This window comes from Nilaparvata lugens, chromosome 7, assembly GCF_014356525.2.
Source record: "Nilaparvata lugens isolate BPH chromosome 7, ASM1435652v1, whole genome shotgun sequence".
Taxonomy (NCBI): Eukaryota; Metazoa; Arthropoda; class Insecta; order Hemiptera; family Delphacidae; genus Nilaparvata; species Nilaparvata lugens.
In genome coordinates, this window is record NC_052510.1 from 24640068 (window position 1) to 24654383 (window position 14316).

A 14316-nucleotide genomic window follows, 5' to 3' on the forward strand; every position below is an offset into this window, starting at 1 on the left:
AGAATAGTTTCAATATACTATAATAATACACTAATATAACAATATACTATAATAGTTGCAATATAATAGAACAATATACCTATTGTTCTTTCCCGATCATATTTATATGATTTGTAATTTAAAATCGCCAAAATTATCCCACTCCACAAGTCTGGTGACACCAAAAATCCTACAAACTACCGTCCAATTAGCCCACTTAGTGGTTTATCAAAAGTTATGGAGAAACTTATTAAAAAGCGTTTGATGCGATATTTGAAGGAGAAAAATGTGATTCACCCTAATCAATTCGGTTTTCAAGAGGAGAAAAGCACGGAGGACGCAATTTCATTTTTAGTTAAAACTGTAACAAATAATTTCACTCTCAGTAGAAAATCAATTATTGCAATATTCATCGATCTCAGTAAAGCTTTTAATACTATTCCACACTCAAAACTTTTAGAGAAGCTCAACCACATCGGTATCCGCGGTTTTCCATTAAAACTCTTTTCAAGCTACCTTGAGGGACGAACGCAAATATTATCCATCGACAAGAAAACCAGTATTGAACATCTTTTTGACTACGGCTTACCTCAAGGAACCGTCCTATCCCCCATCCTGTTCCTTATATATATCAACAATCTCCTAAGCATAAACATTCAAAATGGCCAAGCAATCTCCTTTGCTGATGATACCACGCTAATCTTTTCAGGTAATAAGTGGGAGGGAACTAGAGCTGCAGCTAAGAGAGGAATCGCAGATGTCAAAGCTTGGCTTGACTACCATACCTTAACATTGAATCATAAAAAGTCTCCTTTCATGACATTTACTCCCAATGCTGCCACTCAACCAATTACTCAAATGTCTATAAAAATCCACAAGACTGGCGCTGCATTAATTTAGTCTCACCTAATACAAGTTGTAACTGTCCTGCCTTAGAGGACTCAAAATCTGTTAAATATTTAGGGGTAATGATTGACCGGCATTTGAGGTAGGATTGCCAAATTCAATCGTTATGCAACAAGACCAAGTATTTAACAAACAAATTCTATAAAATAAGTCAACAAAAACTGCCAAATCTTTCTATGATGATCTATTTTGCATACGCTCAATCTGTTCTACAGTATGGAATAAGGGCAATTCTCCTATATGTGTGATAAACTGGTAAATACCGTTCCGCAGGACTTTCTCTCATGCTGTTCAATGAATATATTAAAAAAGGAATCTTCAGATGGATTAAAACGTCTACAGACTTATATGGAGACATAACTTAAGGCATTAGTACAGTAATTTACGTAATATAAGTTGTTTAGCAGTATGGTTCATGTTTTGGGGTATTAGTTTGAGAACATGTACCGTAGGCAAGTTTAATCCTTTAAGAAGGGTAAATGCTGCAGGGCAAAATATTCAGATATTGTTCTCCCAATTAGTATTAGTTTCTTTGATCTGTCGACACTCTAGTGGTTTCTTTTCTCTTTTGTTAACATATTTAATCAAACCTTTGTTCTTCTTCTTTTGCTTACCGTAGTTGTTGTTTTTTACCTTTTTTGTAATTTCTTGTTTGTATTTTCCTTAGGCTCACGATCAGACGAAAGTCTTGTGGGTCATTTGATTCTCTTTATATTTTATGAATACAAATTATTTTGTGTTTTTTCAATTGTTGTCAAAGTGAAGAAGAATCAATAAATTTATTATTATAATTATTATTATTGTATCTACAGAAAATAAATAAATAAATTCACGAAACATCATAGTATTGTTGATTGAATAGAACAAACATTTTCTGAAATATCAATTTCTGAGAAAGTTATTCAATTTCCAAAAAATAACTAGACTAGAAGTTATTTTTGGTCATTCTTAGTAAATCGAATAATTTCCTCAAAATTGATATTTTAGGAAATTTTTATTTTATTTAATCAACAATACCATGAAGAATGGTATCATTAACATTAACATATTATGTATCATATTAGGTATCATATGATATCACTAACATTATCCTCAAAATTTCATGGATTTACCTCTTATTGAATTTGAAATGATCTGTCCCAAAAACTTAAATGCTCATATCTAAAAAAGAAATGATCGGAAAAAATGTTTTCTTGAGAAACCATTTTAATTTTGATAGCTTGATAGTATACAAATCGAAAAATATCACCAGTAAAAAGGTTTTTTAGCCTTTTGCACAGCCTTGACTCATCCAGAAATATTAATTCGCAATCGGCAGCGATACAGCTACAAGTTGGTGAGTTTCTATATTTGTTTCTTTGAGCTCTCCCATTCTAGTTGATTTTGATTCATATTAATGCCTAATTGATTGTAAATTGCAATACAGTCCACACCAGTTGTAAAAACATTCAGATCACAATATTCATTGAAAACACGATTAATTTAGCCTACCAATGTTTCACCATTCCTTGAAATAGAGTACAATTCTTTTCATTTGTAATTGGTGTTATGAGTGTGAGAAGCTTTTTCATGGGCAGTATATGGAACAATTCTCAAAATCTATTGATTTTAAGCAGTTGAAATCTATCTTGAAAGGGTTCGTGTTTAATATTCTAGTATTTGCTGGACTTTACAAATCTGTTCAACAATACATTTGATGAAGTCCCAACAGTAAATGTAATTTACATCAGCATACCACAATCATCACATCATTTCAGCAATTTTATCTATTTTTTTATTGTATTGAATTGATTGTAACTGTGATTTTAATTGTCTTATTGTATATTGTTTTTTCATGTGTTGTGAATAAATTAAATTGAATTATATAGCATTAATAAAGTGAAAATTTCTAATGTTATGTCAGAGGGCCCTGAAAGATATTTGTTTATTCACTCAAAGTATATTCATGTTCACATTATCATGAATTGAGACTAGAGCTGTAAAAGAGGTCGTTTGGAATCAGAACTTTTTTCAACTACTTTCTTGCTACTACAGCTACATGTTTCAACTACTAAAACTACTAGCTTGAAATGACAAGTTGTTTGAACATAGTTGAATTGCCAACATACCCGAGCCAAATAGAGCAGGCCTCTTCTTGGTGAGACTGCCTTGGTGAGTGCTGGCGATGGAGCCACTGGTCAAGTCTTCTCGATGCCTGTCCAGCGAGTTCTCCTCGCTTATCACAGCCTGCTGTTTGTGTTTCAGCGAAGGCGAAGGTCTGACGAATATGCATGCATTCAATTATTTATTTCAAACAGGCATTTGAACATAATTCCTTGAGGAAGTGACACATTCTAGTATCGATATACTCACGTAAAAGACCAAGACCTAAATGTGAAAATAGGATTGAATGGTCATGGGCAATTTGAAATATTTATTTGTGCAACTAGTGCACAAAGTGACAGTTCGCTGCACCGAAAGAAACGTTTACGCACGAGCCGTAGGCGAGTGCGGAATAAAGGTTTCTTGAGTGCAGAAAACGAACTTTGCGCACATATTTCACATAAAATTTTTCCTACAGTTACCATTGAATAAGAAAAGTGATTAATTATGGGTAAAATTCCCTGAAATCCATCAAATGAATTTCTGTATAATTTTGTTATCAATAATTTATTTTATTTATAAGAACTTAATTTATTTAAAATAGAATAATAATAATTTAATTATAATGATTAGTAATTCAATTGGAAATTTATTTCAATCAATAATTTATTTCAATGAATAATTGAAATAAACCAATTAATTTGCAAATAATTTTCAATTTCTAAATAATTTATCAACCAATCCATTTTTAAATAAAAAATAAATTTAAAATAATGAATGATAAATAAAATTGAAAATGTATAATTTAATATATTTCAATATTTTATATTTAGTATCAGTATTTATAACAATATCAATTTATTTTATTTATCATTTATTGAATTATTAAATTGGTTTATTAATTATTCTATCATCAATCTTCATTTCAATATTTAATATTTTCATAAATTATATTATTTCAAATAATAAGAATATAAGTAAATTTATTTATTATTAATTCATCAATTAATAATTCAAACAATTTCAATTTCTAATTTTAATAATTTATTTTAAATATTTAGTTTGTCAAAATTACATGAATAATTGTTACTGAAGTTGAAAATTCCAAGCAAAAGTTCTCATTTTTATAATAATTATACAAAAATCAGAAAAGAATACATATAGAACAAATTTGCATTCAAAATACACAGTCAACAACAATGTTGATATAGTGAGGTCCACGTTATAATGACAGTATTTGATCACCTTTGGTTTTGCTATCCTTGTCTATCATTCGACAAAGCCGGTTGTACTATCCTTTTCTAGGTTCACAACGATGCCAATTATGTTTTTGACAGTGTAGAAATATAATTAATTAATGCAGAGAATCGGCATCGTTATTCTCCTATCTTTATCCACTGCCATTATAACGTGGACCTCACAATAGCTGATTGGGATGGCTGCAAAATGGCTGAACCGACATAAGCGCGCGACCTAGTGGAAAGATTGTACCTAACTTCGTTTCATCCAGCTAAAAACAGGATTCAGATATTTAGACTTATGGTTAACTAAAATTACCGAAAAATACTATAAATAAACTAAAAAATATTTATAAAATAACATAGACAACAGAAAATATTTTATTGTAGTATATTCTAATGTTATTTTATCAATTTTATTTACATGGATTTCGAATGGTAATTATTTAACCTCAAAATGCGATTTTCATAATGTGTGTTTGCTAGATTTCTCATTGCTTGGAGTTGAAATAATTATTACTGTCAATAGAAAAGAAGCATTAGTCATTATTAAATGATGAGGAGTTATTATTTAATTATGATTTGGATAAACATTATTTTTTGGATTTCTAGATTGGGATTTTATCATAAATATGTAGCCATTGATGATTCTTATCTAACCACAGACATTGTTACCAACTTGATTTTGATTTTCCTGCACTGGTGCTCCATATAACCTACTAACTATTTTGCGTTGTCATGCTGCAAATCTGGAGTACGCAAAGTAATACTTTGCGCACTAGAGCGGAAAAGTGATTCTTTGCGGCCTGCAATCAGTGCAGAAATGGTCACTTTTCAAGGTATCTGTAGGAAAAATATATATTTCTGTGCTAATTACATCATGAATGAGAAAGTTGATGTTTTCTACACTCTCCATTTATAATATGTCTGAACAATAAGACACATATATATGAAATAGGAGTTGTGTCTGTGTGATTCTGTTAATGAGGTTAGTGAAGTCTTATCAAGCCAATGGCGAAATTCTGATTTATGTTCATTTCAAAGACTTGAGATTCATTCTTTTATATTATAAATAATATACAACATTTTTTTAATCAAGAATAAATTTCAAATACTCTATCTATAAAATGGCGAAATAAAATATTAAGGTCGATTGGAAGAAATAAAATGTTTATTGAATGCTTTATAGATGCAGTTGAAATCGGCCACATATAAATTAGAAGAATGAACAACGGCAACAAAACAAAACCAATAACCCATCGTCGGCAACAATAGTTTAATAATATAATGACAATAACTTTATCAATCTCATCACCTCGACTGATCAATTTTGAAGCCTGGAACCACAAACTGTGTAAGGGTGGAAACAAAGTGATAGTTTCACGCTTGAGAGTGTTGCATTTATTGCATCAAATTGGGGCGTACTCATGTATTGCATAAAACCACATTCAACAACAAAATAAGGAGGGACTATTGTTCCTTAATGAAATATCGTTCCATAAATGTAATCAAATGGTAGCGCAATCATGTGGTGCATAAAACCACATTCAACCACAAAATAAGGAAAGACTAAATATAAATAAAAAATACAAAATATTTTTCCCTTGAAAAAAAAATAGTTTGTTGGACAAATATTATTCGTTACTCCGTGATTGAACACTGTAAAGCTTGGCCGCTCCGCTATGTTTTCACCGTAAATCGGTGAAATGACTAGTGATCAAGTAGGGCATACTCACACTTTGAAGAGGATGTCGCCGGATCGCATATGCATGTGGATGGAGACGCGGAGCATGGAGTTGTCCTGCCGATGCCGTGTGTCGTACCCCTCCAGCAGACAGCGGCGCACTGTCTGCCCCGACCCCGCAAACTCCGCCAGGTTCAGATCACAGAAGCCCAGCTTTTGAAACGAACGACCACCTTTCAGTTCCTGTCCAAAGAAATCACATGAGAATTTGCAAAATAATAGCTTAAAAACTGGGTAAATTATTACTACAGTGAATAATAATAATACATGCTAATTGCTAAAAGAACAAGACAAATAAAAAACATTAATATTTCAAACAATATTTTTGCGCGATTGGAATAAGAGAAGCCTTGCGCTCCAGTCATGAGTTCTATGAAGTTGAAGAGAATCACTCTAAACTTTGTCAGCATTCCATAATTATTGAATTAAATTTGACAGTTAGATCTGAGCTTCACTATTCACTATAGAATATTTGATACTGGGTAAAATAGTTGCATGGTTATTGGAGGAATGGAAAAAATATTAACTACAATATTTGGAAGCTTGAGATATAAGCAATAAAAATGAAGAAATATAATCAGGTCGATTAAGAAATAGAACTATTGTTTTTGATGTTGTATTGTGTGTAATGGATTGTTATTATATATCCCTCAAATAGCTTACAGCTAGAGGGATGCTATCGCACTGTTGTGATGTTCAAATAAATAAATAAATAGAGTATTTGCGAACTGAGAAAAATAGCCTGCTTAAAAGCCTCAAAACTAATACTAAGCACTTGAGTATTTGGTAACAAGGAAGAATAAATAATCGATTGCATAATTTGAACTGGGAGAAATAATTACTCAAGAACTTGGAAGTAGGTGAAATAACCACTTGAGTAATTTGGGTCTTGGAAAAATAATCGTTTGATTATTTGGACAATGGGGAATAAAATTGTCGAAATTTCTAGAAACTGAAGAAAATAATCACTTGAATATTTAACTGAAAAAAATAATCATTCAAAAACTGAACATTCATAGATACAAAGATACAGTGTCATGGACACCCAGATACAGTCTTAAAACAGTCACAGCTATTGTTGAATGGATAATAACAATTTCAATAATTTTTTTGTGACATTTATATAACTTGAAAATTCTTACAAATTCAATGATCCTAGCTCAATCAAGCCATTTGTACATGCATTGTAAGATTTGAGGAAGAGTCTATTAATTATTGGATAACTAGATTATATATTGTTCAAGTATTGATATATCAATAGAAGAGACTGTTTCTCACCTCCATAATACAGTAATGATAACCTTTATTAATGGTTTTTAATATAATGAATGTACTTCACATTGTAAAATTGTTTCGTGCAATGTATTTTGAGCTAAATTATTGAATATCGTATTTCACCCAAATCATTATTAGTTATTAGTTTCAAATCAATTAATCTTATTAGTTTTGAATCATTAGATTAATCTATTAATACTCCCAGGAAGAGATATTTTGCATTTTTAGATGATTTTGTACGTGCAATAACAATATTCATTTATCTATCCATTTATTCATCAAAACAACAGCACATAATGGAAATACATGAATAAGGCTTGCAATGTATGAGAAAATAAGTTCGTTGATTTTTATCTTGCAGCAAAACAATCAAATATGTTGTATGCTACAATCTTGCATGTGCCTTTGTATGTTTTGCTAGAATTATGTATGGTGAGAAATCACATTCCTTTCAAATTTTGACTTTTGCTAAACAATTGAAATTATTGTAGTTTTACTAAGAGCGGAATTCAATTTTCTTAAATAATTGGAGTTCTATCTTGCAGTTTCTTCATAACAAATATGCAGCTTGAAGGCTTCATTTTTTATGGTTTTATGCATTCCTAATTTACCTTATATATTTTAATTATAAGCCAATAAGTATCAGACTAGAGTGGAAGACTCCACCTCATGAAGAAAATATTGTTCTCAAATTATTATTTTTTATTTTTGGTTGGTTCTCAATTTGAAATACATAAAACAGTGAGATATTACATAGATTCTATACATAACTTATAAAATTAATAAATCACATCTAGCCTATATTATATACCACAAAATATCCAATAGCCTACCACAAATTTATTAGGTACTGAAAAAATATAATTATTCAACTCACCTTTCTGACAGATACCCTGAGCAAACAAGGATCTAGAACACCGGTGGAAGCATTAGCACTCATTTTACAGTCGAACTCGAATTTAGCACCCCATCTCACTGTGTGGTCGGAAACCTCCTCTCTGAAATCACAAACAAATACAACTATTAGCTTTTATAGAAAGATTAAATGCAAGTAAAAGTAGATAAGTCATAAGATATGAAAAATGAAAGTTGAACACTGAAGTATCACATCTCAATAAATTCAGTCGAAATATGTATCATTTATATAACACAGCTGAACGGATCACGAGAAACATTCTTGTATTGTGGTATTCGGACAACGGAGTCACTTTCAAATTAAGACTATTTACATTATTTTGAACTAATTCAATTATTGAATGTGTTAAAAATACCATTTATAAAAGCCACGATAGAATAAGGATGCTACAATATTGCACGTTAATAAGATAGAAAAGTTAGAATTTATTGTAAAAGTTTAGTTGCATTTGCTCAAAATTAGTCCATTCATCATTGCGTATAATACAATAGCTGTAAATACCACATTTATGTATATTTTCAACAAAATTGAACAAAATTTCCAACATAATATTGATATAATAGTCCTGCGAATACTTTTAGGACATTTCATCTAAACTATTGTGATTATAGAGTGTGATTGTGAATCAATATGAATGAATATAATGACATAAATATCGAATAATTTGCATTAATATAATTTTAACCAAAAGAACACACACCTCTACACATCTTGTTGATGTCAAACCAAACAATAAACCGACTATTACAACATGAATATAGTGTTCAAGAATGGGCGTTATTCGAATAAAATAGTCTCGTAATAAAAACTAGTCTCATATTGGCGTGCATTAAACCAAGCCTTCTCAATTGGGAGTGCCCACTCCACATCAGGTCCTGCATTCAATAAACAGTATGAAGCAAACTATGATCGACACCCACATTTTCTTCAAATTATATCATCATTATTCTGATCTAGACTAAAAACTAAAAACTGCGTAGATGCATTGATGCAAATATGAGGAAACATAGAAGTGATCTAAGTAGCACCTTATTGAGGAACACGTTTTCCTGGAAAATTACGATCTCTGATGATTTAATAAACCTACAATTCGAGGCTATAATTGGGTCTTGTGAGATGGAGTGTTGGATCAAAATAAGGAAATCTCATAAAAACAAAATAATATTTTACACTTTTACAATAATTCATTGTTATCTTTTTGGATTTATATTTAATCGGACTATTTCTCCAAATTGACATCAATTTTCGCTTCATTCAAGTCAATAGTATGTAGGGAAATACAATGATCAATATTATTATGAACCAAGTATCATGGAAAACATGCTATGTTAATGTTTCAATTAGTTTTATAGCTGTATATTTTTTAGAAAATTCATCTTAAAAATGCTAGTTATATATGCAGGAGCCACTTACTGGTATGAAAACAAGAAAACAATCAATAATAATATAGCTGCTGAGGGTGATCACATGAGTAATTGGGTAATTACTACCTCCGTAAACGGAGATAGTGGGGTAATGAGGCCGATGATACTGAGAGATGAATGGACCTAAAGTTTTATTTGGGTTCCGAACCACCGGGAAGCGATTTTACAACTCATGAATCATATTCAGAGGATTTGGCTGAATCAGTCACCCTTGCAACGGGAGTAGCAGGCGCATGATTCTAGGCGATAGCTTATCAGCGCGACCACCAGTCAAACAGCTTCCTAATATTAATGCTGTGGTATTTATTCCAACCTTAAATTAAAACATTTTCCCCAACTGATTGGGATCAACTTCATTTATTTTTAGAAAGTGTATTTTTGGTTGTTCTGTTATTGGAGTTTTTGGCAATATATTATTTAAATTTCTTAAGATCATTCAGACCATGAAGCTGCTTCATTGAAGCCTCATTTATTTTGTTTCGATTAGAAGATTATGTTGCAAACTTAGCTGCACTATTTTATACAGACCGATAGTTTCGGTGTTATTAAATTTGAAATAAAAACTGCAAGATTGCAAGTTATTCTGCAAGTACAGTGAGGTTGAAACATTTTCATACAAACATAAAATATTCTAACATAATCTAAATTATCAACATCGCAGTTTGTAATGGATCCAAAAATATATCTTTTCCATTAATTATTGAAATAAATCGTTTCCAGTACTGAGGAACATTTGCACCACTAATTTAAGCTCTAAAAACAAACAAAAGGGACTTTGTTGGGCATGCTATCGCATTATCCTCTATTTTCAGGTAGCCTCATTTGGCATTCCCTTTCCAGCATTTTGTGACGTCCAATTGGTAGTAGGTATCCTATTCTCATCCCTATAAATCCCCTGACCTGTCATTCTATTTTCCAGCAGTGGAGTGTGAGCCATGTTTTTTATGAGTGGAACCAGCTCGACCGTGACTACAGTCGTATATCTTTGCTCCAATAAATCCAGCACAACCCCCCAAAGTCACCCTGACTTATGCAGTTACCGGTTACAGCTTCTTTTTCAATATGAAGCGTTGTTCGGACAGCACTGTAGTTAATCCCCCATGTTCCGACCTCGCCATACGCTAGGATTCACTTTAATCTCTCCTATTTCAATTTTTCTAAATCCTGTACTGTCCATTTAGTAGAAGACATCGTAAATTCGAACACGTTAACATAACATTTTTAGGAGGACAAAATTAGAGTATTTTCAAATAATTTGGGGCAGAGAAAACCTATATTTGATTTTTTATAGAGACTAATAACGTGATTACTAGTCAAATTAAGTGGAAATTTCAAGACCATTAAATTATTGAGAAATGAAGACTGGATATCTATTACTATGATGAAAGAAAGGAATAAAACGAAGATGCAATCATTAATTTGAAGGAAAATCATACTGGCGAATGCATTCTGTACATGTTATGATAATGCATTTCCAAACCTGTTTTGATTCCATCGAAGATGAAATGAAATGAAATGAAATTTATTTCCCAAAAATAAACAAAAAAAACAAAAACAAATCATAATAATACAACACTTTACAGCATAGAGAAACACTAAAGAGATTTATAAACAGTGTATATAAAAAAAAACATAATAATAAATGTTAATCTATGCAAAAAGTACAGAACACTCAAAAGGAAAATATTAATACCTGCATAGGCGTTGAACCTGTGCGCAGATATGAGTCCTAAATATAGAATTCAATACGGTAGTAGTTAAAATTGAAATTGGGGAAAATAAATGAGAAAAAAAAAACCAACAACTCAGAATTAGCGGTTAAAAATATTAATTGAGAGGAAAAGAAGAAAAATACTAAGAGAGAGACAGGATAATCAAGAAATTTTGAAGTTTTTCTTTTTTTTTAATATTGCATCTAATAAATTAGATATTTTTATTCAATACATCAAATTATCCTGTAAATAAATTCTTAGGAATCTTGAAAAGGAGACAATACGGACATTTATATTAAGTAACGTTACTGGAATAGTTTCTCATCAAGCTTGTAATCTAATATGTTTTTATCTATAATCTTGCTTAAATTGTAAGTATTTGCAATACCTAGTACCTCACCAGGAAGAAAATTGACTAATTTATTTGCTACAAATACAAATTGTCTACAGCATACATCGAGAACAGTACGGTCAAAGTTGTAGGTTATACTAGATGTTCTTAAATTATATTGAGTCACACGGGGATGAAATTTGTGTTTATTTTTTATTATGTAAAGGATTAAAACCTTGAAATCGGTGAAGAGATCGTTAGTTGGGTACAGTCTGGGTTTGGAAGATATAGCTTTGATTAAAAATTTCTGTGTGACAAACAATTTATTGAAATGGACATTTCTGGCTCCCCCCCAGGCGATGATTCCATACTGAAGGACTGATTGGCCATAAGCATAATACACCAATCGAGCAATATCTCTATCTTTCAGCAAGCCGATGTTGTAAAATTTATAAATTACGAATCTTAGCCTACGACATAAGTTATTGATGTGTGCATCCCACCTCAAGTGTTGGTCAAGGATAATACCTAGGAACTTTGTATTTTTTTCACTTTTTATGCTAGGGCAGTCACAGGTTCCATTGACGTTAAGCAAACAGGAATGAATTTTTAGGTCATTAAGATTTCCAGGGAGACCCGACTTATTAGGTGAGAAAGTTAAATAAATACTTTTCTTTGAGTTCAAAGTTAAGGTGTGTTCATCCAGATAGTTTTTTATTTTTCTCAGACCATTTTCACAGATGACCTTCGATCGATGAAAATACTGTATTGCTGTATATGACGTCTTTAATCTCTCTAGAACACCTCATTCATCTACACCTCTCATCAAACTGATTCTCACACCCTCTTTCTCTGTTCATCATTGATGATGACGCATAGTGCTAATGCCGTGGGCAGTCAGTCAGTCTGTCTCAGTGAGCGTCCCACGTCCGATGGAAAAGTTCCAAATGGGTCAAATTTGCTCCCAACACATTGTTTTGCTGTTTGCTGCACTCTCAAGTCTCACACATGCACTCTTGCACCGAGATCTTGCACTTCTCACCAAATTGCATCCCTACATGCACTTGAAATCCCCATTGGATAACAAAGCAGCTTGAATCTGGGTTGATGCTATAGTTTCAAATATGCTTGCAGCAGTCTCAAACTATCATACGTTCGGAATGTATTCATTTACAAGGGATCCTCAGCTCTCTATGGCTTTTTGCCAATAGGCCTTCTACTTATCTGCAACTATCATTCTTTGACTGCGCCAGAAGATTATGTTTCCGAGAATATTGTCACCAACATTTCTACATACTACTATTTTAAATGCACTGACTCCTGATCAAACTTCCACTGAACCATAAGAGTAACACTCATTCAAGTTCAATTTGTTTATTTTCAAATAATTTTGTATTCAATTTATTTGATTCCATCTAGAGTAAGATAATATCGCTCGTAGGGAAATTCTTTGAATGCACTTTAATGATGATGGTGTGTGTTTTATTTGCCATATCTCCTATCTTCAACTCCTATTTACGAACAAGAGTTTAGCAAAATAATTTGTGAATATTATTAAAAAGTATTTTGATAACATCGGTTAACTTATCACTCATGTTGGAGTTCATTTGCAACACTTCAAGATTGTAATATATGAACCAGACTCATTACTATTGGAGAGTACACTATTTGTTAGATTGAAAAGCTATTCAGCTTATAAGAAACATTTTTCTTGTGAGATATGATTGTTGGTGGAGTAATGAAATATGTTTAATGCTGGTACCAAAAATGGAATTTAAATTTCAGTTACAGCAGTATAGTTAAAAATGATATTTTAGTCATTATTCATCATTGTCAACTGCTGTCTTGATCGAAATTTTATCTCAGGTGGCAGTTTGAAGTTCGTTTTGTAGAGAATACCTGATTCATAGCTTTAACTCCAATGAAGGCAATAGTAATCAATAAGTACAACAATACCACATTTTATAGAGATTGCACGACATTCATACAATTCATTGTTTGCTCCCTGAAGCAGTGATCAAGCATAATAAATGTGAATATCCGCAGTCCTAAATATATTCAACAATTGAATAAGAAATTTTGTAAACTCAATCACAATACTGAATTTATCGAATATATGCTATCCCCAAGTTCACGCATTATCTTCTATTTCCAGTTGTTGAGAAACTATTAAAAGGTTTTCATTCTTGAGAGTTATTGATGAAACATATTCTTACGTTGTTCTTTCATTCTTTCATGAGTTGTAACATTATAATATTATCCTTGAGTTGGTATTTATCTAGAAGCAACTTCATGTACTTTCTGGCTGTTAGTGAAGTTTAAGGTGTTTTCATGCTGAAATACATTTTGAGCGAGTTTATAGATTTATACAGCAGACTGAAAGCTTTTATGAGAAGCAAAAATGTAATGAATTTCTATTATCTCTGGAAACCCTGAAGTGGAAATATTTTTGCTCTCAGTGATGGCTCTCAAAGGAGCTCTGCTGATCGTTAAAATTACATTTGAAAAATAGGGGAGAAGTAGAGAGAAAGAGAGCTTGGAAGGGTGTGAGGTCCTTGTCCTTCTTATTAAAAATTAACTTGAGCTTGAGCAGAAGTTCAAAAGCAGAAGAATCACACTTGAGTTGCAATTTTCGTTTTATTGTTCAACATGCAGATGCATTTAGCACTCACAGTTCTCGGTCTTCTTTTATCGGTCTTGTATTATAGC

The 14316-nt window shown here is 31.8% G+C and overlaps 1 protein-coding gene across 1 annotated transcript in view; it reads right to left on the reverse strand.

Annotated features, from left to right (window-relative positions):
- LOC111047239 overlaps positions 1–14316 on the reverse strand; it is a 93548-nt gene that overhangs the window by 23858 nt on the left and 55374 nt on the right. The window contains exons 2-4 of the mRNA XM_039432381.1: positions 8102–8222; positions 5942–6132; positions 2994–3142 (exon numbers count right to left, since the gene is read on the reverse strand). Of these exons, the coding sequence (XP_039288315.1) occupies positions 2994–3142; positions 5942–6132; positions 8102–8164 (403 nt within the window). The 5' untranslated portion in view covers positions 8165–8222. The remainder of the gene's footprint in view (positions 1–2993; positions 3143–5941; positions 6133–8101; positions 8223–14316) is intronic.